The sequence below is a fragment of the Rhinoderma darwinii genome, chromosome 8, assembly GCF_050947455.1.
Source record: "Rhinoderma darwinii isolate aRhiDar2 chromosome 8, aRhiDar2.hap1, whole genome shotgun sequence".
Lineage (NCBI taxonomy): Eukaryota > Metazoa > Chordata > Amphibia > Anura > Rhinodermatidae > Rhinoderma > Rhinoderma darwinii.
In genome coordinates, this window is record NC_134694.1 from 114,505,873 (window position 1) to 114,533,693 (window position 27,821).

Genomic DNA, 27,821 nt, shown 5'->3' on the forward strand with positions numbered 1-27,821 from the left:
GGTCGCTGCCTCCTCTCATACACAGGTCGCTGCCTCCTCTCATACACAGGTCGCTGCCTCCTCTCATACACAGGTCGCAGCCTCCTCTCATACACAGGTCGCAGCCTCCTCTCATACACAGGTGGCAGCCTCCTCTCATATACAGTCGCAGCCTCCTCTCAGATACAGTCACAGCCTCCTCTCCTACACAGTCGCAGCCTCCTCTCAGATACAGTCGCAGCCTCCTCTCCTATACAGTCGCAGCCTCCTCTCATATACAGTCGCAGCCTCCTCTCAGATACAGTCACAGCCTCCTCTCATATACAGTCGCAGCCTCCTCTCATATACAGTCGCAGCCTCCTCTCATATACAGTCGCAGCCTCCTATCATATACAGTCACGTGCTATGTTAGTGAAGAAGTGATAGGGAGGACAGTACAACTATATGCAGAATACTCACTGCTGGTCGCCTTGTAGCCGTCGTCTTTCTTTCCTAAAATAAAAAGAGGAGATGGAGTAAGTAACAGGAAAGTGAAGAACCAATGATTGCAAATATTAAAGGGGGGAGATGGCGTCCAAACATCAGCCCGGCTGTCAATGGGGAAACAAGGATCGGGTGCGTGCGGCAGCAGCTAATCTCCCTCATCACAACTCCCATCATTTCTATAGAAATAAACGGTCAAAATGTTGTCATGTTGTGTGAATAAAAGCACGATTGTTCACATGATATATTTTGGGCATTTTGCTGGTTATTTTAGGTGGAGTAATGTCAGAAATATCCCGATAACGATACCGAGCTCCATATCTGGACTGATTTTTGAGTTAATAAAAAAAAAAACAAAAAAAAAAACATGAAAAAACTTTTGTATATAGTGTTTATATCGTGTGTATATAAAAGGGATATTTTAGGGTCTGCGGTGGTTATACTTTATTTACAGATGACTGTCCGGTATATCAGAGCTGCTATATACTGCTGCACTGATTCTATATACTATATCCAGGGAGGCCACATGCGGCCCACAAGTCTCTTTATTGCGGCTCCTGACTCCTAAACCCCATAACAAAGCATGTCCAGGATTCAGTGAGATAGTCTGCGAGTTCCCGCATTTTCCCGGAACGTCTCACATTTCCCCGGATAGAAGAGATCGATCATAGATGACTTCTGCCTGACTCAATTCTCCAATTCTGAGCTCCGGGACACGACACGTGAAGTGGCTGCTGATTCCCTGATCTAATGTACGTTCCTGTTAGCAGAGAGCAGCCGGGACCACAAAGGAGAAGAGTGTGTGGTATTGTGGGGGCACTGTGACTGGCAGTTGTATGGGCACCGCTGTAATGATAAATACTCTGCGGGCACTGCTGTAGTAATAAGTACTCTGCGGGCACTGCTGTAGTGATAAGTACTCTGCGGGCACTGCTGTAGTGATAAGTACTCTGCGGGCACTGCTGTAGTGATAAGTACTCTGCGGGCACTGCTGTAGTGATAAGTACTCTGCGGGCACTGCTGTAGTGATAAGTACTCTGCGGGCACTGCTGTAGTGATAAGTACTCTGCGGGCACTGCTGTAATGATAAGTACTCTGCGGGCACTGCTGTAGTGATAAGTACTCTGCGGGCACTGCTGTAGTGATAAGTACTCTGCCGGCACTGCTGTAATGATAAGTACTCTGTGGGCACTGCTGTAGTAATGAGTACTCTGCGGGCACTGCTGTAGTGATAAGTACTCTGCGGGCACTGCTACGTGATTAGTTTATGATCATGGGTATACAGCGGGCACACATTCTCTGTAGAGGGAACAATTAGCCTACACTACTATATGGGCACAGAAGTGGGTATTATCAGTAAGGTGGCACCACTGTGTAGGTACTACGTGGCTCTAGTGAGGAAACAGTCAGCAGTAAGCACTATATAGAACAATTCAGAGGCGTCACTGGCATTACTAGGCCTGGACACTCAGAGAACACAGTGTGTGCAAGAATAGGTAACAGCCCCTATAGGAACATCAATTTGTGACTTTGAGACAACAGTTATAATTAATAAGCGACTGGAAAAAATATTCTATATATTCTATGTATACACTATATGGACAAAAGTGTTGAAATTCTATTCTAAATCCATAGACATTAATATGGAGTTGGTCCCTTTGCAGTAAAACATCTTCCCCTCTTCTGAGAAGTTTTTGGGGTGTCTGTGGGAATTTTTGCCCATTCATCCAGAAGATCATTTGTGAGGTCAGACACTGATGTTGGGGGAGGGGGCCGGGCTCACAATCTTCATTCTAGTTAATCCCAATGGTGTTGGATGGGGTTGAGGTCAGGACTCTGCGCGGGCAGCCAAGTTCTTCCACACAAAACTCCCCCGACCGACCGACCATCCAACCAGCCATGTCTCTAGTGAGATCTTTACAACGACTCGTTCTATCACAAATGTTCGCACCTGTGGCAATGGGACTGAATGAAACACCTGAATTCAATGATTGAGAGGTTTGTCCCAGCACTCTCCTATATACAGTTACTGGGGAGTTCCTGGGGGATAAGATCCTTGAGAGTCATTCTGGTTTGGAGGAGAAGAAGCGCCGCATTACTGACACTTACTTTTATAAAGGAGAAATCCACCAATGCCGCCAGCCAGAAGGATGACGACCGCCACAGCTATGATCACAGGAATGGCCCAGTCACTCGCCTTCTCTGGTTCTAGAAGTTATAGAATAGAAAGGTAAATATGAGATGTGGATTATTCTGAGAGCTTCATGTGCCAGTGATTGACAGTCTGCGTCCGCTGTAGTAATGACATATGTGCCGTGTAATAGTGTTACATACATGTGCACAATCCACACGTCTATTCCTGTAACTCACCCTAGGGATATGTTCAGTCCAATGCTGGTGACAGGAGTTTTACTAAACTCACTCGCAGATTTGTGGATTTATAAAATCCGCATGTAACAATCTGCTGCTTCTGGACGTGTATTCTGAAGACTGTAATACTGCAGGGGGCTTAGAAACCATCAGATCTCATGGCCGGGTGACCACTATTGTATTACATGCAGCTACATACACTGAAGCCATCACAGCTGTACAATGCACTGCCTCTCTATGTTACACGGACTTGTTCTTAGTCCCTCTCACTCCGGCAGCAGGAACACGACAGGACAAAGGCGACTGAGATACAAACAAGAAAGACCAGGGAGAAACGTGCCGGAAGAGGAAACATTGGAAGTCCCGTGCTCTCTATGTAATGAGACGGGGAATTGGGGGAGACATTGTGCGGCAAATGGAGAGAATTTATATAAAACCGGAGCGGACACTTACATCGAAGATACAGGATTCCCACCCCGGCATACAATAAGCATATTACACTGACGGCTCTTCTACATTTATAGCCTGAGGTCTGATATCAACATGAACAGATTCATTGCGTTATAAATATGTCTAGACCTCCGGAGATTATCTGACCCCTAAAAGGAGGAAGGGATTTAATATCGGAAAATGAAGAGTTAAATCACGTAATGTGCGGTTCTGCAGATCCCATTAATAACTAGACTATACAATACATATAACATTAGTGATCGCCGGTCATGAGATATCGCAGAGTCTTACTCCTCTCCGCCATCCAGTATGGAGAACACTCACCCAACATCACGTTCAGCGACTCTGCCAGGCTGCTGTGCGCCACGTAACAGGAGTAACTGTCGCCCTCTTTGGGGATCACTTCCGCAGTCACCCTGATCTGATAGGTGCCGTCAGGATTGGGGAGGATGTGTGTGGTCTCATATGTGGGAATGTCGTCCATCCCGTTCTTCCTCCACTTCACATCCACAGCTCGGGGGTGAAATCCATACACCTGGCAGTGAAGCTTCATGATCTCATCATCTTCCTGACTGGACACCTTCACCTTTGGCTGAACTGAGAGAGGAAAAGAAGAAAATATAACTGTACTCCCGCATCACAGATCTGATCAGCACAATCAGCAGTGCCCCCTGTACTTTATATAACACTCCGGGGACCCTGGTGCCCCTAACATGTAAGAATAGGTCTCCATGACTGCAAACATCTCAAGCACAGGAGACCCTAACCCGTATACTTACCCGGTCTCTGTAGTCATGGCGACGTGCCCCTCTGTTGTCCTGCAGCCGATCCTCCTGGTGAGACGTCTCATCCCTTGTGACCGCTGCGGCCGGTGATTGTGATTTTTTTTGCGGGTTTTACTTTCCCATTGAATTCAATGGGGAAAACCCGCAACAGAGAACCAGCAATATTTTATTACCCAAACATTGTATAAAAACAAAAAACCTACACGTATTATATATCTACACGACCGGAACACCCTGAAGAATTCATTTACCAGCTTATTTAGCATGAAACGTAAACTGGATAAAGAATAAACAAAAAATAATAATTTTTAATAGTTCTCCTAAATTTGTGGCGTAAAAATAAATTTCATAACTTAGTGAATTTTATCTACCCCCAAACAGAGCAGAAAAAAAATAATTTTCTCCTGCATAAAACAAGGCCCCTCCAGCCACGTCAGTGAAAAAAAAAAAATAAAGTTATGGCTGCTGAAAGGTAGGGAGGCAAAAATGGAAAAATGTAGCTGGTCATTAAGGGGTTAAAGTGTGTAGTAAAATATTGTAGCGTCTACGTACACAGCGTTTTGGTTTGTGGCGTAGTTGTAGCGTTTTCTTGGGGTCAGCAGCGTTTTCCATAGGCTCCTCTATAGGACTTTAAAAGTGGTCAGAAATACGCCGGTACAGTATGGTCCTCCGTCGCAAATCCGGCAGGGATTACTTGAAAAACTAGTTTTTCCGGTAAAATCACGGACTCCCCAAAGGAAAGGTGACGGAACCCATTGAAGTCAATGGGTTCCGTTGGCCGCCGGCGATATCCGTCGTGCACTGGAACCGTGGCTTCCGTTATTCCTTTGTTCTGCTCTTCTGATGGAGCAGAGCAACGGAATACCCAAACACAGGTGTGAACAGCCCCTTTAAAGTCTCTTACCCCATTGTATTTAACGTCTTAAAGAGGCTCTGTCACCAGATTTTGCAACCCCTATCTGCTATTGCAGCAGATCGGCGCTGCAATGTAGATTACAGTAACGTTTTTATTTTTAAAAAACGAGCATTTTTGGCCAAGTTATGACCATTTTCGTATTTATGCAAATGAGGCTTGCAAAAGTACAAGTGGGCGTGTTTAAAGTAAAAGTACAACTGGGCGTGTATTATGTGCGTACATCGGGGCGTGTTTACTACTTTTACTAGCTGGGCGTTGTGTATAGAAGTATCATCCACTTCTCTTCAGAACGCCCAGCTTGTGACAGTGCAGCACTGTGACGTCACTCACAGGTCCTGCATCGTGACGGCCACATCGACACCAGAGGCTACAGTTGATTCTGCAGCAGCATCAGCGTTTGCAGGTAAGTAGCTACATCGACTTACCTGCAAACACCGATGCTGCTGCAGAATCAACTGTAGCCTCTGGTGCCGATGTGTCCTCGCTCGTCTGACACGATGCAGGACCTGTGAGTGACGTCACAGCGTGATCTCTGGAGAACACGCTGTGTCTGCACTGCCAGAAGCTGGGCGTTCTGAAGAGAAGTGGATGATACTTCTCTTCAGAGCGCCCAGCTAGTAAAAGTAGTAAAAGCGCCCCGATGTACACACATAATACACGCCCAGTTGTACTTTTACTTTTCAACACGCCCAGTTGGACTTTTGCAAGCCTCATTTGCATAAATACGAAAATGGTCATAACTTGGCCAAAAATGCTCGTTTTTTAAAAATAAAAACGTTACTGTAATCTACATTGCAGCGCCGATCACATGCAATAGCAGATAGGGGTTGCAAAATCTGGTGACAGAGCCTCTTTAAGGCCTGATTCACACGAACGTGTCTGTTTTCCGTCCGCAAAAAACATTGTGCCATCAGTTCTCTGTCATTGTTGGTGCACATTTTTTTTCCTCTGCATTTCTTTAGCAACTGTTGCGTGAAACACGGACACGTATGACATCCGTGTGCGGTCCGTGATTTTCACGCAGCCATTGACTTCAATGGGGGGGTGGGGGGGTGGTCCGCAAAAAAGGACTAGAATAGGACATGCAGTGAGTTCCACACAGCAGAAACACGATGTGTGAAAAATCACTGACGTCTGAATAGCCCCATTGGATTGCACAGGTCCGCGCGCTGTCCATTGTATTAACGGGCAGCACACGGTCGTATACAACGTTCGTGTGAATCAGGCCTAAGAGTCAAGTTAAGGATTGCTGCATCTGTAGGTTTGTAGTCACCGTACGCCCAGCACGTCGGTATACAGCTGGAGTGTAGAGTCTAATCCTGCCCACATCAAGAACAGACATTTAGGGAGTAGTTAGTAAAGTAAATTACAACTTACAGATGAGGCCGGAGCGGGATCGGGCACATTCACATATAAAGCGGAGGACAGAACACTGCGCACGTGCAGTGAGGTGGACGGTCCTCGGCTTAATGTGCACAATGCGCCAGATGCCACCGGACTCGGTGCCCGGACTTTTGGTAAATTGTAATTGACTTTACAAACTATTCCCTAAATGTCCGTTTTTGAGGTAGGAAAACCTGGAACACTAAACCGGAGCTGCAAAACGACACACTGGTGGTTTATTGGCTCCAAACCTACTGACAGTTTCCCTTTATAGGGTTCTTCCCATTATACAATGTTACGGCATATCGCTATTATACCGGGTTCCTTCGTGTTTTCTCCTTCACATCGGCGCTCCCGGTCACCCGCCATACAGGGAATTGCAACACAGCCACTTACGACTGAAACGCTGAAGGAACCAGACTGCTCAGCCAGCACAGCGCCCCCCTCATTATAAGGATCGTGGGGGGTCCCAGCAGTCAGACACACGCCGGTCATAGCCTAGCAATATGCCAGCACTTACTATAGTGGGAGAACCCCTCTATCCTAAAGAAAGAGAAGGCTCAGCGGTCCTCAACTGGCGGACCGCGGTGTAAATCCAGGGCCGGGACGTCAGCGGTCTGGACCCCACAACCTGCCGTCATATATGCATTGGAGGAGGAGGTCAGTATTCTGCTACGGGGCCAATGAGCTCAAAGGGGCCCGGGACACAAGGTCCTGACACTGGCCAACCTGGAATTGAAGAGGACCCGGGAGCGGGAAGTATTTTTTTATATAAATATATTACATATTTTTGGTCTGATTTGGGGTCTATGTGAATTTAGGGGTCCGGTTTTCCTTCTCACAAATAATAATAAATCGTGATGTAAATAGTTCTACAAAGTTTGTGTAACGTTAAGAAGAAAGCGAACCTTCACTACAACGAGTAGAGCCGCACGCTACAGATAACGCAGCTCATCTCTCGTTACACGTGCGGCATGAAGGGAATTGGATGTCGTCACTTTCCATGGATTTACACAGAAACGGCAAAAATACAACCTCAACTTCTATCATTTTCCGCTGACGTTTCTGTGCGAGGTCTTGTTTTTTGTGTTTCAGGTTTTTGTTTTTTTAATAATTTTTTGGAACATCAACATTGGCGTTTAATTGAAATGCACAAAAATATTCAATACCACCATTGTGTTTTGTGTATATTTTCCTTCATTATGTTCTACATTTATCTTATGGGTGTAACAATTAAGGGGACACTTAATATCTATAGAACCTTTATTTAATAGTTAAAAAACAAAACAAAACAAAAACCTGTCACCCCTCCGTGATGATCACGCGGGCGCAGCAAGGTCACAGCGACATGAATGTACGGCATTAAGTTCTGTCTCTCGGCTGTGGCGGAGAACGTTAGGCTCATGCACATGGTCGGATTGACATTTTGGCTGCCACATTCATTGAATTTTCATTGGGTTTATGAGGGGGGGGGGGGGCATTTCCACCTTTTGCCTCAGGCAGGAGAAGAGCGAGAATCAGCCCCTGTCCTGTGTTTACATCAGTTACAGTAGGGGTATGTTCACACAGAGTTTTTTGACCTTGGAAACCGCGCCGCAAAACTCGCCAAAAACCGGCCGAAAATGCCTCCCATTGATTTCAATGGGAGGCAGAGGCGGTTTTCTCCCGCGAGACGGTTTTAAAGAAAGGACATGCCCTATCTCCGCGCGGTTACGCCTCTGACCTCCCATTGACATCAATGGGAGGCAGAGAAGGCGTATGTTGTGGCGTTTTATGCCCGCGGCGCTCAATGGCCGTGGGCGAAAAACGCAGCGAAAATCGTGCAGGAAGAGGAAAATGTGCCCCAAACTTCCAAACGGAATATTGAGGCAGATTTTCCGCCTGCAAAAAACTCTGTGTGAACCCGGCCGTAAGGGAAACCCGCCGCCACCAATAACTAAGAAATGTCTCTAATACAAGGAGAGCAAAAAACATTTCACATTAACATGTAATGCATTCCTTTACTCTGCCACCAGATGGCGCCATGTTACGGTCAGCTGCTGTGAAATGAGAAAGAAAAAAAAGTTTCCAGATTTTGGGGGCTCCTGACTGCAATATATTCTAGTTTAGTATCTATGGCCCCATGCACACGACCGGATTTTTCATCCATCCGCAAATACGGATCCATAGTTATTTATAGTCATCCGAATATACGGCACGCTGTCTGGAAATACGGTCTGTAGTGCATCTGTAGCTCATCCGTATTTATGGAACCGCAAAAAAAAAACAGGGCGGAATGTTGGGTAATTCCCAGGCGTCGCATAGCAAGACTTCTGTAATTACGGACGGCTACAGATAAACATCCATAGCCGTCCGTAATTATGGAGGCGCCCATAGACTTCTGTGGAGCGTCCGTGCCGTAATTACAGACTATAATAGGACACGTTCTATAATTTGTGGATAATTTCTACAGGACGGACACCCATCTGTAAATATATGGAAAGGTGCCCAGGGCCAATAGAAATAAGTGAGTCCGGAATTTCATCCGTAATTACAGATGAAAACTACGGTCGCATGCATGGGACCGAAGACATGACAGAAAGATAAGCGTCTCGTCTCTGCTCATCTCCAACACAAATCCTGCGGGTGGCGCTATAATAGATCTGCAAATGTATGAACAAGTCCCAAAGCACAGAAACAGAGGACGGGCGGCTAACACGGAGAGCAGCGGCGCAGGAACAGGCGGGAATCAGTCTAGTAAATCTATTCTACAGTTTATCATTTTTATATTGACATTGGGGCTTTTTTCAGGATGTAGTAAAACACTTTAGACCCTGTTCATACTAAGTTTGACGTGGAAACAACGGCCAAAATTGCCTCCCAATGATTTCAATGGGAGGTGGAGGTGTTTTTTGCCAGCAAGCGGAAGAATGAAGCCATGTGCCCTATCTTGAGGCGTTTTCCGCCTCAAAAACCCCATTGAAATCAATGGGAGACGCCACAAACGGCCTCTGTGTTTTGACACGTTTTATGGCAAAAAACGCTTACGGTTTTTCCTTTGCTGTTTGAAGAAAGAGGTAAAAAAACAAAAGACAAAAAGGCGCCAAAAAACGCCTGTGGTCCAAAACCACTTTAAAAAAAAACGGAGCCGATTTTTACAGGCAGAATGTTATGCCTGTAAAAAAACTCTGTGTGAACACGGCCATAAAGGGATATTTCCATCTTCTCCCAGCAATAATAAACCATCACTTTATATGTCATCACTTTATGATTGGTGGGAGTCTGACCGCTGAGACCCCCACCGATCCGGAGGTTGAAGGGGTAGCAGAGCTGGTTTAGCGCTCTGTCCCCTTATTCTCCCGCTGATAACCGCGCGGTGTACACGATGTCAGAGCTGCGCACACGTCACACATACAGGACAGGAGACGCCATAGACCGGGCGCTGTGATGACGACTCTCACCTCTCCTCTCCAGATCTTCTCTCCCGTTCTCCACATGTTTCTGCAGCCACTCGATACAGACATTCTCCAGGTAATTCTTGTCTCTCTCCCCCACTTGTACTTCTGGACTGTTCCATCTCTGTGTGGTGATCAGAGCCTGGGGCGTGGTGGTGATAAATGTCCCCGTCTTTGTGTCCAGAGACAAGAACTCTCTCCCGTCATATCCGTACTGATCGTATCCTGTAATGGAGCCGTCATCTCCCCGCGCACAGCCGTACATCCGCTGGACAATATGGAAACCTGTACAAAGCGCAGGAACATGTTACACAGAGAACATATATCATGTATGTACAAGTCATGTGCAGTGTGTGTGTGATATGTGCAGTGTGTGTGATATGTGCAGTGTGTGTGTGTGATATGTGCAGTGTGTGTGTGATATGTGCAGTGTGTGTGATATGTGCAGTGTGTGTGTGTGATATGTGCAGTGTGTGTGTGTGCGACGTGTGACAACTGTGCGCTGTGCGGATGGGAACCACGTGGCAAGAAAAAAACACCATGCGGTTTATCGCGAAATGCTGCAGTTTCGCAATGCGGTATTTGGTCGCCTGGCACGTACATGGGAAGATGGTTGTTATTTGCTTCCCCGGTCCTTGCTGTGCGCCCAAATACCACATTGCAAAACTACAGCTATTAAAGGTGAAACCACGTGTGTTATTTGCCACGTAACACAACTTCTAAGTGTACGGGCGGCTGAGGGCACGATTACACGTAGCGGCTGCGGGGGGTTCATGCACCGCTTGGCTGAGAGCTGTGGCTTTACTGTGAATTTCCAGTTTTGCAATGTGATATTCGAGCCGAGCGGCTCGTGGTGGTGAAGAACATGGTGGCCATGTGATTTACCTATACGAGTGGAAGACTATCGCAAAATTACTGGTAAAACGACCCACGTTTTTGATGCGCAGTTCTTCATTGTGAGCACACTGCCCCCTGAGGCCGCAGCGTGTAATAGCATCTTGAGGGTATAATCACATCATGGTCATATGGCGGCTTTTGAAATTTGATGGCACCGTGTGAATAAAACCTCTAACTATGACAGTAGTGGAACAAACCATTAGAAGAGGGGGGTACAAGATAAGGAGTTTCTGGGAATCTGTTTTAGGCCTCGTCAGATCTATATGTAACACAATAGACCAAATTACACCGTCCACTATACTTGTGAATATTCTTATCCCGAATCTATGTAAACAGTCCAATAAACTGATCCAACATCTTCTTTCTGTAGCAAAACTCTTAATCCCCCCAAACTGGAGATCGACTCATTCGCCTACATTAACGCAATGGGGGATTAAAGTCGACCAAATCCATCATCTAGAAGAGACCGCGGCCCCTCTCACCGCGCCCACGCTTTCTTCTCAGCATTGTGGGATCCATGGATTTCTTTCCGTGCCTCAGAACAATTCATCAAACTTGCGGCAGATTCCCAGTGATTTCCTTTGTCTTCGGAAGTTCTACGACTGTTACATAATAATATTATATCTTCCCTGTACTAGACATCAGCCGCTGTCATTATATTTGAACACCCCTCCCCCCCCTTCCCTTTCTATTATTCACATCCCGATCATTCCCCTTTTGCTCTTTGTTTGACCTTCTTCAGGACATCCCCACCCCTTGCGTTGCATACAGCCTGTGCTCACCCTCTTCATTCGCCTTCACTTCCGAGGCTATATACACGTGAAGACAGATGAGATATTAATAGGCTGCATTATATAGACTTTCCTTGTTTGCTTTCTGTATAAACTATGGTGTAAAAAAATTTATTTTTTATGATCCTTTGAAATGTCTGTAAACCAAGTTTCTTACCGATTTGAAAATTAATAAAAAAACAATTGAAAAGAAAAAAGGAGGGGGGATACAGACCCTCACTGGAGGATTATTATGTATTTTCATTTATTTACTACATACTTGCCAACTTTTAAATTCCTAAAATAAGGCGTTTTAAGCCCGCCCCCTGCCACACAGGAACGCCCACTTTTGTGCAACATTTACATAAACCCCACCCCTTTTGCATCCCATGTTGCGGGAATCTCGCACAGTTGGTCAGTGTGATTTAGTGACGGGCGGGATGTATAGAGCAGCATGGCGGATGTGTCCCCTGCAGTGATGAGAACAGCGCCGTCTCTGTACAGGAGGTCACCTCCAGCATGCTGCTGAGACAAGGAGGAGGAGCTTCTCCTGAGGGGCGGGGCTTCTCATCACACTCACAGCGGCAGATATAGAGGTCACCGGTGATGTCACAGAGATCGGTATATAAGCTGCACACACATGTAGATCCCTGCAGCTCAGTCATTCTATAATAATCTATAGCGCTATAAGGCCAGGACTACGCTGCATTGTCATTGGCTGGGGGAGGTGCATCGCACGATCTCACTGCCAATAGAAATGCACCAACATCACGTGAGGGCGCAATACCCAGTCACGACATTATTCCCTATAATAGTCATGTGACTGACTGTCCAGAGTAATGGAGGCCCGAACCCCGTCCAGCCGCTCTGTGTTGCGGCTGAATGAGGTGAATTCCGACCATGTAAAAGGTTATATGGTCGTAAGTTACGTAAACTGCGTAACTCGCTGAGCTACGCAGTTTCCGTAAGTCCCATAGAACTGAGCAATAGTTACGGAAACAGCGTAGCTCGCACGCTTCATTGCTTCCATAACTGCCATTCACTACTATGGGACTAAACGCTGGTTACATAACTCACGACCATAGAACCTTTTACATGCTTGGAATTCACCTCATTCAGCCGCAACACAGAGCGGCTGGACGGGATTTAAGGGGCCCCGTTTTGGAGATAGGTGCGGGTTCCAGAGGTGGGACCCGCATCTGTCTTACATTTGGCATATCCTGTCTATATGTCATAAATGTCTCTCGTGGTAAACCCCTTTAAGGCTCATAAAGCGTTGCCTCCAGTATATGCAGCCTGTATCCATAAGAACTAAAAGGGGAATCTGTTCTCTGCTTTACGCCCCTCAGTGGTGTTACACGTCGCAAACTCTGGCACACATATGAGATAAAATTTGCGCCTTTAAGAAAAGTTGGCGGATTTAGTCCAAGGGGGCGGGACACTCTTTTTTTTTTACTGCTCATCGCAGGCGTAGATTTCAACTTCTGGCGCACGGATAGTTTGTGTCTCTTAATAAATTTGTCGCCTTGTACTCCAGCGATTCCTAGAATAATAATACGGCTGCATGAAGCGTCAGTCTGGTAAATCTGCCCCTGGATACGTTTTAGCGGCTGCGCTCCATGACTCCCAGGGTGAGAATCACAATATATTAAAGCCGGCCGTACACTTTACATAAGGTCCAGCAATAATCACGTGTGTAAGGGGCAGCCGACCATCCCCCGCCCGGACTGTAACATGCCGCTTATCTCCTCCCTTTTCATATATAATTTTGGGTACATATACGGCAGAATTTAATTTCTATTGGATTCTAGTTTTTAGAATAGTGAAAGTTATAAAAAAAAAAAGATTTCCACCATTGTTTTTTTGTTCTATTGTTCACTGTTCGCCTTTATATCGGTCATTACTGTATTGTACGGGACATTATGAGTTGGGGGACGGGTTTATACTTCTGCTGTTTATTGTGTTTCATTCATTAAAAATGGTTTATTAACAGAAATAAATTGTGTTTCTTGTACTTTGCGTTTTTTTCTTATATCTTCATTTTAATTTTTTTTTTATTTTTTAATCCGGGACTTTTACTTTTAAACATTTTTTGTAACTATAACGTAACACATTTGTATATGATATGACACTATCGCCTGTGCATGTAAAATTGACAAACATCTGTTCAGACATGAGAAGAGTTCAGGCATTAATAATGGACAGCCCTGGAGACCTTTTGTTAAGCCCAGACCTGTCAGTTTTAAATGGTCAGCCCCAGCACTGCGCTGCCGGGCTGACGTGGACATGACAAAGCGTCGAATGGTTGGGATCAGAGATTTCCCCAATCACAGCTGTTAGTGGAGGAAAGAGACTGTCAATCACAACCAAACACCTGCTGCTGAGCCCCGGCAACCACATGATGTACATGTATAGTATTATGTGAGGATTACTACCCCCTGATGTACATGTATAGTATTATGTGAGGATTACTACCCCTGATGATGTACATGTATAGTATTATGTGATGATTACTACCCCCTGATGATGTACATGTATAGTATTATGTGAGGATTACTACCCCCTGATGATGTACATGTATAGTATTATGTGAGGATTACTACCCCCTGATGATGTACATGTATAGTATTATGTGAGGATTACTGCCCCTGATGTACATGTATAGTATTATGTGAGGATTACTACCCCCTGATGATGTACATGTATAGTATTATGTGAGGATTACTACCCCTGATGATGTACATGTATAGTATTATGTGAGGATTACTGCCCCTGATGATGTACATGTATAGTATTATGTGAGGATTACTACCCCCTGATGATGTACATGTATAGTATTATGTGAGGATTACTGCCCCCTGATGATGTACATGTATAGTATTATGTGAGGATTACTGCCCCCTGATGATGTACATGTATAGTATTATGTGAGGATTACTACCCCCTGATGATGTACATGTATAGTATATGTGAGGATTACTACCCCCTGATGATGTACATGTATAGTATTATGTGAGGATTACTACCCCCTGATGTACATGTATGGTATTATGTGAGGATTACTACCCCTGATGTACATGTATGGTATTATGTGAGGATTACTACCCCTGATGATGTACATGTATAGTATTATGTGAGGATTACTACCCCCTGATGTACATGTATAGTATTATGTGAGGATTACTACCCCTGATGATGTACATGTATAGTATTATGTGAGGATTACTGCCCCCTGATGTACATGTATAGTATTATGTGAGGATTACTACCCCTGATGATGTACATGTATAGTATTATGTGAGGATTACTGCCCCTGATGATGTACATGTATAGTATTATGTGAGGATTACTACCCCTGATGATGTACATGTATAGTATTATGTGAGGATTACTACCCCTGATGATGTACATGTATAGTATTATGTGAGGATTACTGCCCCTGATGATGTACATGTATAGTATTATGTGAGGATTACTACCCCTGATGATGTACATGTATAGTATTATGTGAGGATTACTGCCCCTGATGATGTACATGTATAGTATTATGTGAGGATTACTGCCCCTGATGATGTACATGTATAGTATTATGTGAGGATTACTGCCCCCTGATGATGTACATGTATAGTATTATGTGAGGATTACTGCCCCCTGATGATGTACATGTATAGTATTATGTGAGGATTACTACCCCTGATGTACATGTATAGTATTATGTGAGGATTACTGTCCCCTGATGATGTACATGTATAGTATTATGTGAGGATTACTGCCCCCTGATGATGTACATGTATAGTATTATGTGAGGATTACTGCCCCCTGATGATGTACATGTATAGTATTATGTGAGGATTACTACCCCTGATGATGTACATGTATAGTATTATGTGAGGATTACTACCCCCTGATGATGTACATGTATAGTATTATGTGAGGATTACTACCCCTGATGATGTACATGTATAGTATTATGTGAGGATTACTACCCCCTGATGTACATGTATAGTATTATGTGAGGATTACTACCCCTGATGATGTACATGTATAGTATTATGTGAGGATTACTACCCCTGATGATGTACATGTATAGTATTATGTGAGGATTACTACCCCTGATGATGTACATGTATAGTGTTATGTGAGGATTACTGCCCCTGATGATGTACATGTATAGTATTATGTGAGGATTACTGCCCCCTGATGATGTACATGTATAGTATTATGTGAGGATTACTACCCCCTGATGATGTACATGTATAGTATATGTGAGGATTACTACCCCCTGATGATGTACATGTATAGTATTATGTGAGGATTACTACCCCCTGATGTACATGTATGGTATTATGTGAGGATTACTACCCCTGATGTACATGTATGGTATTATGTGAGGATTACTACCCCTGATGATGTACATGTATAGTATTATGTGAGGATTACTACCCCTGATGATGTACATGTATAGTATTATGTGAGGATTACTACCCCCTGATGTACATGTATAGTATTATGTGAGGATTACTACCCCTGATGATGTACATGTATAGTATTATGTGAGGATTACTGCCCCTGATGATGTACATGTATAGTATTATGTGAGGATTACTACCCCTGATGATGTACATGTATAGTATTATGTGAGGATTACTACCCCTAATGATGTACATGTATAGTATTATGTGAGGATTACTGCCCCTGATGATGTACATGTATAGTATTATGTGAGGATTACTACCCCTGATGATGTACATGTATAGTATTATGTGAGGATTACTGCCCCTGATGATGTACATGTATAGTATTATGTGAGGATTACTGCCCCTGATGATGTACATGTATAGTATTATGTGAGGATTACTGCCCCCTGATGATGTACATGTATAGTATTATGTGAGGATTACTGCCCCCTGATGATGTACATGTATAGTATTATGTGAGGATTACTGCCCCCTGATGATGTACATGTATAGTATTATGTGAGGATTACTGCCCCCTGATGATGTACATGTATAGTATTATGTGAGGATTACTACCCCCTGATGATGTACATGTATAGTATTATGTGAGGATTACTACCCCTGATGATGTACATGTATAGTATTATGTGAGAATTACTGCCCCCTGATGATGTACGTGTATAGTATTATGTGAGGATTACTACCCCTGATGATGTACATGTATAGTATTATGTGAGGATTACTACCCCCTGATGATGTACATGTATAGTATTATGTGAGGATTACTGCCCCCTGATGATGTACATGTATAGTATTATGTGAGGATTACTACCCCTGATGTACATGTATAGTATTATGTGAGGATTACTACCCCCTGATGTACATGTATAGTATTATGTGAGGATTACTGCCCCTGATGATGTACATGTATAGTGTTATGTGAGGATTACTGCCCCTGATGATGTACATGTATAGTATTATGTGAGGATTACTGCCCCCTGATTATGTACATGTATAGTATTATGTGAGGATTACTGCCCCCTGATGATGTACATGTATAGTATATGTGAGGATTACTACCCCCTGATGATGTACATGTATAGTATTATGTGAGGATTACTACCCCCTGATGTACATGTATGGTATTATGTGAGGATTACTACCCCTGATGATGTACATGTATAGTATTATGTGATTACTGCCCCTGATGATGTACATGTATAGTATTATGTGAGGATTACTGCCCCTGATGATGTACATGTATAGTATTATGTGAGGATTACTACCCCTGATGATGTACATGTATAGTATTATGTGAGGATTACTACCCCTGATGATGTACATGTATAGTATTATGTGAGGATTACTGCCCCTGATGTACATGTATAGTATTATGTGAGGATTACTACCCCTGATGATGTACATGTATAGTATTATGTGAGGATTACTGCCCCCTGATGATGTACATGTATAGTATTATGTGAGGATTACTGCCCCCTGATGATGTACATGTATAGTATTATGTGAGGATTACTGCCCCCTGATGATGTACATGTATAGTATTATGTGAGGATTACTGCCCCTGATGATGTACATGTATAGTATTATGTGAGGATTACTAGCCCTGATGATGTACATGTATAGTATTATGTGAGGATTACTACCCCCTGATTATGTACATGTATAGTATTATGTGAGGATTACTACCCCTGATGATGTACATGTATAGTATTATGTGAGAATTACTGCCCCCTGATGATGTACGTGTATAGTATTATGTGAGGATTACTACCCCTGATGATGTACATGTATAGTATTATGTGAGGATTACTACCCCCTGATGATGTACATGTATGGTATTATGTGAGGATTACTGCCCCCTGATGATGTACATGTATAGTATTATGTGAGGATTACTACCCCTGATGATGTACATGTATAGTATTATGTGAGGATTACTACCCCTGATGATGTACATGTATAGTATTATGTGAGGATTACTGCCCCCTGATGATGTACATGTATAGTATTATGTGAGGATTACTGCCCCTGATGATATACATGTATAGTATTATGTGAGGATTACTACCCCTGATGATATACATGTATAGTATTATGTGAGGATTACTGCCCCCTGATGATGTACATGTATAGTATTATGTGAGGATTACTGCCCCTGATGATATACATGTATAGTATTATGTGAGGATTACTGCCCCCTGATGATGTACATGTATAGTATTATGTGAGGATTACTACCCCCTGATGTACATGTATAGTATTATGTGAGGATTACTACCCCCTGATGATGTACATGTATAGTATTATGTGAGGATTACTACCCCTGATGATGTACATGTATAGTATTATGTGAGGATTACTGCCCCCTGATGATGTACATGTATAGTATTATGTGAGGATTACTACCCCTGATGATGTACATGTATAGTATTATGTGAGGATTACTGCCCCTGATGTACATGTATAGTATTATGTGAGGATTACTGCCCCTGATGATGTACATGTATGGTATTATGTGAGGATTACTACCCCTGATGATGTACATGTATAGTATTATGTGAGGATTACTACCCCTGATGATGTACATGTATAGTATTATGTGAGGATTACTGCCCCTGATGTACATGTATAGTATTATGTGAGGATTACTGCCCCCTGATGATGTACATGTATAGTATTATGTGAGGATTACTACCCCTGATGATGTACATGTATAGTATTATGTGAGGATTACTACCCCTGATGATGTATATGTATAGTATTATGTGAGGATTACTACCCCCTGATGATGTACATGCATAGTATTATGTGAGGATTACTGCCCCCTGATGATGTACATGTATAGTATTATGTGAGGATTACTGCCCCTGATGTACATGTATAGTATTATGTGAGGATTACTGCCCCCTGATGATGTACATGTATAGTATTATGTGAGGATTACTGCCCCCTGATGATGTACATGTATAGTATTATGTGAGGATTACTGCCCCTGATGATGTACATGTATAGTATTATGTGAGGATTACTACTCCTGATGATGTACATGTATAGTATTATGTGAGGATTACTGCCCCTGATGATGTACATGTATAGTATTATGTGAGGATTACTACCCCCTGATGTACATGTATAGTATTATGTGAGGATTACTACCCCTGATGATGTACATGTATAGTATTATGTGAGGATTACTACCCCTGATGATGTACATGTATAGTATTATGTGAGGATTACTACCCCTGATGATGTACATGTATAGTATTATGTGAGGATTACTGCCCCCTAATGATGTACATGTATAGTATTATGTGAGGATTACTACTCCTGATGATGTACATGTATAGTATTATGTGAGGATTACTACTCCTGATGATGTACATGTATAGTATTATGTGAGGATTACTGCCCCCTGATGATGTACATGTATAGTATTATGTGAGGATTACTACCCCCTGATGATGTACATGTATAGTATTATGTGAGGATTACTACCCCTGATGATGTACATGTATAGTATTATGTGAGGATTACTACCCCTGATGATGTACATGTATAGTATTATGTGAGGATTACTACCCCTGATGATGTACATGTATAGTATTATGTGAGGATTACTACCCCTGATGATGTACATGTATAGTATTATGTGAGGATTACTACCCCTGATGATGTACATGTATAGTATTATGTGAGGATTACTGCCCCCTGATGATGTACATGTATAGTATTATGTGAGGATTACTGCCCCCTGATGATGTACATGTATAGTATTATGTGAGGATTACTACCCCGATGATGTACATGTATAGTATTATGTGAGGATTACTACCCCTGATGATGTACATGTATAGTATTATGTGAGGATTACTGCCCCCTGATGATGTACATGTATAGTATTATGTGAGGATTACTGCCCCCTGATGATGTACATGTATAGTATTATGTGAGGATTACTACCCCCTGATGTACATGTATAGTATTATGTGAGGATTACTACCCCCTGATGATGTACATGTATAGTATTATGTGAGGATTACTACCCCTGATGATGTACATGTATAGTATTATGTGAGGATTACTGCCCCCTGATGATGTACATGTATAGTATTATGTGAGGATTACTACCCCTGATGATGTACATGTATAGTATTATGTGAGGATTACTGCCCCTGATGTACATGTATAGTATTATGTGAGGATTACTGCCCCTGATGATGTACATGTATGGTATTATGTGAGGATTACTACCCCTGATGATGTACATGTATAGTATTATGTGAGGATTACTACCCCTGATGATGTACATGTATAGTATTATGTGAGGATTACTGCCCCTGATGTACATGTATAGTATTATGTGAGGATTACTACCCCTGATGATGTACATGTATAGTATTATGTGAGGATTACTGCCCCCTGATGATGTACATGTATAGTATTATGTGAGGATTACTGCCCCCTGATGATGTACATGTATAGTATTATGTGAGGATTACTGCCCCTGATGATGTACATGTATAGTATTATGTGAGGATTACTACTCCTGATGATGTACATGTATAGTATTATGTGAGGATTACTGCCCCTGATGATGTACATGTATAGTATTATGTGAGGATTACTACCCCCTGATGATGTACATGTATAGTATTATGTGAGGATTACTACCCCTGATGATGTACATGTATAGTATTATGTGAGGATTACTACCCCTGATGATGTACATGTATAGTATTATGTGAGGATTACTACCCCTGATGATGTACATGTATAGTATTTTGTGAGGATTACTGCCCCCTGATGATGTACATGTATAGTATTATGTGAGGATTACTACTCCTGATGATGTACATGTATAGTATTATGTGAGGATTACTACTCCTGATGATGTACATGTATAGTATTATGTGAGGATTATTGCCCCCTGATGATGTACATGTATAGTATTATGTGAGGATTACTACCCCCTGATGATGTACATGTATAGTATTATGTGAGGATTACTACCCCTGATGATGTACATGTATAGTATTATGTGAGGATTACTACCCCTGATGATGTACATGTATAGTATTATGTGAGGATTACTACCCCTGATGATGCACATGTATAGTATTATGTGAGGATTACTACCCCTGATGATGTACATGTATAGTATTATGTGAGGATTACTGCCCCCTGATGATGTACATGTATAGTATTATGTGAGGATTACTGCCCCTGATGATATACATGTATAGTATTATGTGAGGATTACTACCCCTGATGATATACATGTATAGTATTATGTGAGGATTACTGCCCCCTGATGATGTACATGTATAGTATTATGTGAGGATTACTGCCCCTGATGATATACATGTATAGTATTATGTGAGGATTACTGCCCCCTGATGATGTACATGTATAGTATTATGTGAGGATTACTGCCCCTGATGATATACATGTATAGTATTATGTGAGGATTACTGCCCCTGATGATGTACATGTATAGTATTATGTGAGGATTACTGCCCCTGATGATGTACATGTATAGTATTATGTGAGGATTACTACCCCCTGATGATGTACATGTATAGTATTATGTGAGGATTACTGCCCCCTGATGATGTACATGTATAGTATTATGTGAGGATTACTACCCCTGATGTACATGTATAGTATTATGTGAGGATTACTACCCCTGATGATGTACATGTATAGTATTATGTGAGGATTACTACCCCCTGATGATGTACATGTATAGTATTATGTGAGGATTACTACCCCTGATGATGTACATGTATAGTATTATGTGAGGATTACTACCCCCTGATGATGTACATGTATAGTATTATGTGAGGATTACTACCCCTGATGTACATGTATAGTATTATGTGAGGATTACTGCCCCTGATGATGTACATGTATAGTATTATGTGAGGATTACTACCCCTGATGATGTACATGTATAATATTATGTGAGGATTACTGCCCCCTGATGATGTACATGTATAGTATTATGTGAGGATTACTGCCCCCTGATGATGTACATGTATAGTATTATGTGAGGATTACTGCCCCCTGATGATGTACATGTATAGTATTATGTGAGGATTACTACCCCTGATGATGTACATGTATAGTATTATGTGAGGATTACTGCCCCCTGATGATGTACATGTATAGTATTATGTGAGGATTACTGCCCCCTGATGATGTACATGTATAGTATTATGTGAGGATTACTACCCCTGATGATGTACATGTATAGTATTATGTGAGGATTACTGCCCCCTGATTATGTACATGTATAGTATTATGTGAGGATTACTACCCCTGATGATGTACATGTATAGTATTATGTGAGGATTACTACCCCTGATGATGTACATGTATAGTATTATGTGAGGATTACTCACCCCTGATGATGTACATGTATAATATTATGTGAGGATTACTACCCCTGATGATGTACATGTATAGTATTATGTGAGGATTACTACCCCCTGATGATGTACATGTATAGTATTATGTGAGGATTACTACCCCTGATGATGTACATGTATAGTATTATGTGAGGATTACTACCCCCTGATGATGTACATGTATAGTATTATGTGAGGATTACTACCCCTGATGATGTACATGTATAGTATTATGTGAGGATTACTACCCCTGATGATGTACATGTATAGTATTATGTGAGGATTACTACCCCTGATGATGTACATGTATAGTATTATGTGAGGATTACTACCCCCTGATGATGTACATGTATAGTATTATGTGAGGATTACTACCCCTGATGATGTACATGTATAGTATTATGTGAGGATTACTACCCCTGATGATGTACATGTATAGTATTATGTGAGGATTACTACCCTGATGATGTACATGTATAGTATTATGTGAGAATTACTACCCCTGATGATGTACATGTATAGTATTATGTGAGGATTACTACCCCCTGATGATGTACATGTATAGTATTATGTGAGGATTACTACCCCTGATGATGTACATGTATAGTATTATGTGAGGATTACTACCCCTGATGATGTACATGTATAGTATTATGTGAGGATTACTACCCCCTGATGATGTACATGTATAGTATTATGTGAGGATTACTACCCCTGATGATGTACATGTATAGTATTATGTGAGGATTACTGCCCCCTGATGATGTACATGTATAGTATTATGTGAGGATTACTACCCCTGATGATGTACATGTATAGTATTATGTGAGGATTACTGCCCCCTGATGATGTACATGTATAGTATTATGTGAGGATTACTGCCCCCTGATGATGTACATGTATAGTATTATGTGAGGATTACTACCCCTGATGTACATGTATAGTATTATGTGAGGATTACTACCCCTGATGTACATGTATAGTATTATGTGAGGATTACTGCCCCTGATGATGTACATGTATAGTATTATGTGAGGATTACTTGCCCTGATGATGTACATGTATAGTATTATGTGAGGATTACTACCCCTGATGATGTACATGTATAGTATTATGTGAGGATTACTACCCCCTGATGATGTACATGTATAGTATTATGTGAGGATTACTACCCCTGATGTACATGTATAGTATTATGTGAGGATTACTGCCCCTGATGTACATGTATAGTATTATGTGAGGATTACTACCCCTGATGATGTACATGTATAGTATTATGTGAGGATTACTACCCCCTGATGATGTACATGTATAGTATTATGTGAGGATTACTACCCCTGATGTACATGTATAGTATTATGTGAGGATTACTACCCCTGATGATGTTTTCACGGCAACTACGGAATGAATCTGCAAAATCTGCATACTTGGGGTTCTCCCAGACTTTGCAGATTTCAGTTTTTGCATTGCAAGGGCTGAAATATGAAGTAAATCCGATGCTTCTCCACAACAGACTGAGCGTGCTGCGGGATGTGAGTGTAAGCTCTTCTCCAGAACAGACTGAGCACGCTGTGGGATGTGAGTGTAAGCTCTTCTCCACAACAGACTAAGCGTGCTGCGGGATGTCAGTGTAAGCTCTTCTCCACAACAGACTGAGCGTGCTGTGGGATGTGAGTGTAAGCTCTTCTCCACAACAGACTGAGCACGCTGTGGGATGTAAGTGTAAGCTCTTTTCCACACCAGACTGAGCGTGCTGCGGGATGTAAGTGTAAGCTCTTCTCCACAACAGACTGAGCGTGCTGCGGGATGTGAGTGTAAGCTCTTCTCCACAACAGACTGACCGCGCTGCTGGATGTGAGTGTAAGCTCTTCTCCACAACAGACTGAGCGTGCTGCGGGATGTGAGTGTAAGCTCTTCTCCACAACAGACTGATCATACTGCGGGATGTGAGTGTAAGCTCTTCTCCACAACAGACTGAGCATGCTGCGGGATGTGAGTGTAAGCTCTTCTCCACAACAGACTGAGCGTGCTGCGGGATGTGAGTGTAAGCTCTTCTCCACAACAGACTGAGCACGCTGCGGGATGTGAGTGTAAGCTCTTCTCCACAACAGACTGAGCGTGCTGCGGGATGTGAGTGTAAGCTCTTCTCCACAACAGACTGAGCACACTGCGGGATGTGAGTGTAAGCTCTTCTCCACAACAGACTGAGCGCGCTGCGGGATGTGAGTGTAAGCTCTTCTCCACAACAGACTGAGCGCGCTGCGGGATGTGAGTGTAAGCTCTTCTCCACAACAGACTGAGCGTGCTGCGGGATGTGAGTGTAAGCTCTTCTCCACAACAGACTGAGCGCACTGCGGGATGTGAGTGTAAGCTCTTCTACACAACAGACTGAGCGTGCTGCGGGATGTGAGTGTAAGCTCTTCTCCACAACAGACTGAGCGTGCTGCGGGATGTGAATGTAAGCTCTTCTCCACAACAGACTGAGCGTGCTGCGGGATGTGAGTGTAAGCTCTTCTCCACAACAGACTGAGCGTGCTGCGGGATGTGAGTGTAAGCTCTTCTCCACAACAGACTGAGCGTGCTGCGGGATGTGAGTGTAAGCTCTTCTCCACACCAGACTGAGCACGCTGCGGGATGTGAGTGTAAGCTCTTCTCCACAACAGACTGAGCGTGCTGCGGGATGTGAGTGTAAGCTCTTCTCCACAACAGACTGAGCGCGCTGCGGGATGTGAGTGTAAGCTCTTCTCCACAACAGACTGAGCATGCTGCGGGATGTGAGTGTAAGCTCTTCTCCACAACAGACTGAGCGCGCTGCGGGATGTGAGTGTAAGCTCTTCTCCACAACAGATTGAGCGCACTGCGGGATGTGAGTGTAAGCTCTTCTCCACAACAGACTGAGCGTGCTGCGGGATTAGTGTAGGCTCTTCTCCACAACAGACTGAGCGTGCTGCGGGATTAGTGTAAGCTCTTCTCCACAACAGACTGAGCGTGCTGCGGGATGTGAGTGTAAGCTCTTCTCCACAACAGACTGAGCGTGCTGCGGGATGCGAGTGTAAGCTCTTCTCCACAACAGACTGAGCGTGCTGCGGGATGTGAGTGTAAGCTCTTCTCCACAACAGACTGAGCGCGCTGCGGGATGTGAGTGTAAGCTCTTCTCCACAACAGACTGAGCGCACTGCGGGATGTGAGTGTAAGCTCTTCTCCACAACAGACTGAGCGTGCTGCGGGATGTGAGTGTAAGCTCTTCTCCACAACAGACTGAGCGTGCTGCGGGATGTGAATGTAAGCTCTTCTCCACAACAGACTGAGCGTGCTGCGGGATGTGAGTGTAAGCTCTTCTCCACAACAGACTGAGCGTGCTGCGGGATGTGAGTGTAAGCTCTTCTCCACAACAGACTGAGCGTGCTGCGGGATGCGAGTGTAAGCTCTTCTCCACAACAGACTGAGCGTGCTGCGGGATGTGAGTGTAAGCTCTTCTCCACAACAGACTGAGCGCGCTGCGGGATGTGAGTGTAAGCTCTTCTCCACAACAGACTGAGCGCACTGCGGGATGTGAGTGTAAGCTCTTCTCCACAACAGACTGAGCGTGCTGCGGGATGTGAGTGTAAGCTCTTCTCCACAACAGACTGAGCGTGCTGCGGGATGTGAATGTAAGCTCTTCTCCACAACAGACTGAGCGTGCTGCGGGATGTGAGTGTAAGCTCTTCTCCACAACAGACTGAGCGTGCTGCGGGATGTGAGTGTAAGCTCTTCTCCACAATAGACTGAGCGTGCTGCGGGATGCGAGTGTAAGCTCTTCTCCACAACAGACTGAGCGTGCTGCGGGATGTGAGTGTAAGCTCTTCTCCACAACAGACTGAGCGCGCTGCGGGATGTGAGTGTAAGCTCTTCTCCACAACAGACTGAGCGCACTGCGGGATGTGAGTGTAAGCTCTTCTCCACAACAGACTGAGCGTGCTGCGGGATGTGAGTGTAAGCTCTTCTCCACAACAGACTGAGCGTGCTGCGGGATGTGAATGTAAGCTCTTCTCCACAACAGACTGAGCGTGCTGCGGGATGTGAGTGTAAGCTCTTCTCCACAACAGACTGAGCGTGCTGCGGGATGTGAGTGTAAGCTCTTCTCCACAACAGACTGAGCGTGCTGCGGGATGTGAGTGTAAGCTCTTCTCCACACCAGACTGAGCACGCTGCGGGATGTGAGTGTAAGCTCTTCTCCACAACAGACTGAGCGTGCTGCGGGATGTGAGTGTAAGCTCTTCTCCACAACAGACTGAGCGCGCTGCGGGATGTGAGTGTAAGCTCTTCTCCACAACAGACTGAGCGTGCTGCGGGATGTGAGTGTAAGCTCTTCTCCACAACAGACTGAGCGCGCTGCGGGATGTGAGTGTAAGCTCTTCTCCACAACAGATTGAGCGCACTGCGGGATGTGAGTGTAAGCTCTTCTCCACAACAGACTGAGCGTGCTGCGGGATTAGTGTAGGCTCTTCTCCACAACAGACTGAGCGTGCTGCGGGATGCGAGTGTAAGCTCTTCTCCACAACAGACTGAGCGCGCTGCGGGATGTGAGTGTAAGCTCTTCTCCACAACAGACTGAGCGTGCTGCGGGATGTGAGTGTAAGCTCTTCTCCACAACAGACTGAGCGTGCTGCGGGATGTGAGTGTAAGCTCTTCTCCACAACAGACTGAGCGTGCTGCGGGATGTGAGTGTAAGCTCTTCTCCACAACAGACTGAGCGTGCTGCGGGATGTGAGTGTAAGCTCTTCTCCACAACAGACTGAGCGCGCTGCGGGATGTGAGTGTAAGCTCTTCTCCACAACAGACTGAGCGCGCTGCGGGATGTGAGTGTAAGCTCTTCTCCACAACAGACTGAGCGCGCTGCGGGATGTGAGTGTAAGCTCTTCTCCACAACAGACTGAGCGCGCTGCGGGATGTGAGTGTAAGCTCTTCTCCACAACAGACTGAGCGTGCTGCGGGATGTGAGTGTAAGCTCTTCTCCACAACAGACTGAGCGTGCTGCGGGATGTGAGTGTAAGCTCTTCTTCACAACAGACTGAGCGTGCTGCGGGATGTGAGTGTAAGCTCTTCTCCACAACAGACTGAGCACGCTGCGGGATGTGAGTGTAAGCTCTTCTCCACAACAGACTGAGCGTGCTGCGGGATGTGAGTGTAAGCGCTTCTCCACAACAGACTGAGCGCGCTTCGGGATGTGAGTGTAAGCTCTTCTCCACAACAGACTGAGCGCGCTGCGGGATGTGAGTGTAAGCTCTTCTCCACAACAGACTGAGCGTGCTGCGGGATGTGAGTGTAAGCTCTTCTCCACAACAGACTGAGCATGCTGCGGGATGTGAGTGTAAGCTCTTCTCCACAACAGACTGATCATACTGCGGGATGTGAGTGTAAGCTCTTCTCCACAACAGACTGAGCGTGCTGCGGGATGTGAGTGTAAGCTCTTCTCCACAACAGACT

General features: G+C 44.0%; 1 protein-coding gene across 1 annotated transcript; it reads right to left on the reverse strand.

The window, feature by feature from the left end:
• Positions 1-382: 382 nt before the first annotated feature.
• Positions 383-10,474, reverse strand: LOC142660057 (class I histocompatibility antigen, F10 alpha chain-like). The gene is made up of 5 exons (XM_075836706.1): positions 10,402-10,474; positions 9,807-10,085; positions 3,607-3,879; positions 2,572-2,670; positions 383-471 (listed from the first exon to the last, which is right to left on the reverse strand). Exons 1-5 carry the CDS (start codon positions 10,457-10,459, stop codon positions 383-385), a joined length of 798 nt encoding a protein of 265 aa, XP_075692821.1. The 5' UTR covers positions 10,460-10,474.
• Between the last annotated feature and the right edge of the window lie 17,347 nt (positions 10,475-27,821).

Bases quoted from the DNA above. Each gene is read 5' to 3' on its own strand.
- LOC142660057 (XM_075836706.1), bottom strand. From the start codon at position 10,459: ATGTGGTATTTGGGCGCACAGCAAGGACCGGGGAAGCAAATAACAACC. The intron at 10,086-10,401 runs GTACGTGCCAGG...CGCTTTGTACAG, and splicing joins AATAACAACCATCTTCCCAT to GTTTCCATATTGTCCAGCGG. The intron at 2,671-3,606 runs GTGAGTGTTCTC...TATAACTTCTAG, and splicing joins GTCGCTGAACGTGATGTTGG to AACCAGAGAAGGCGAGTGAC.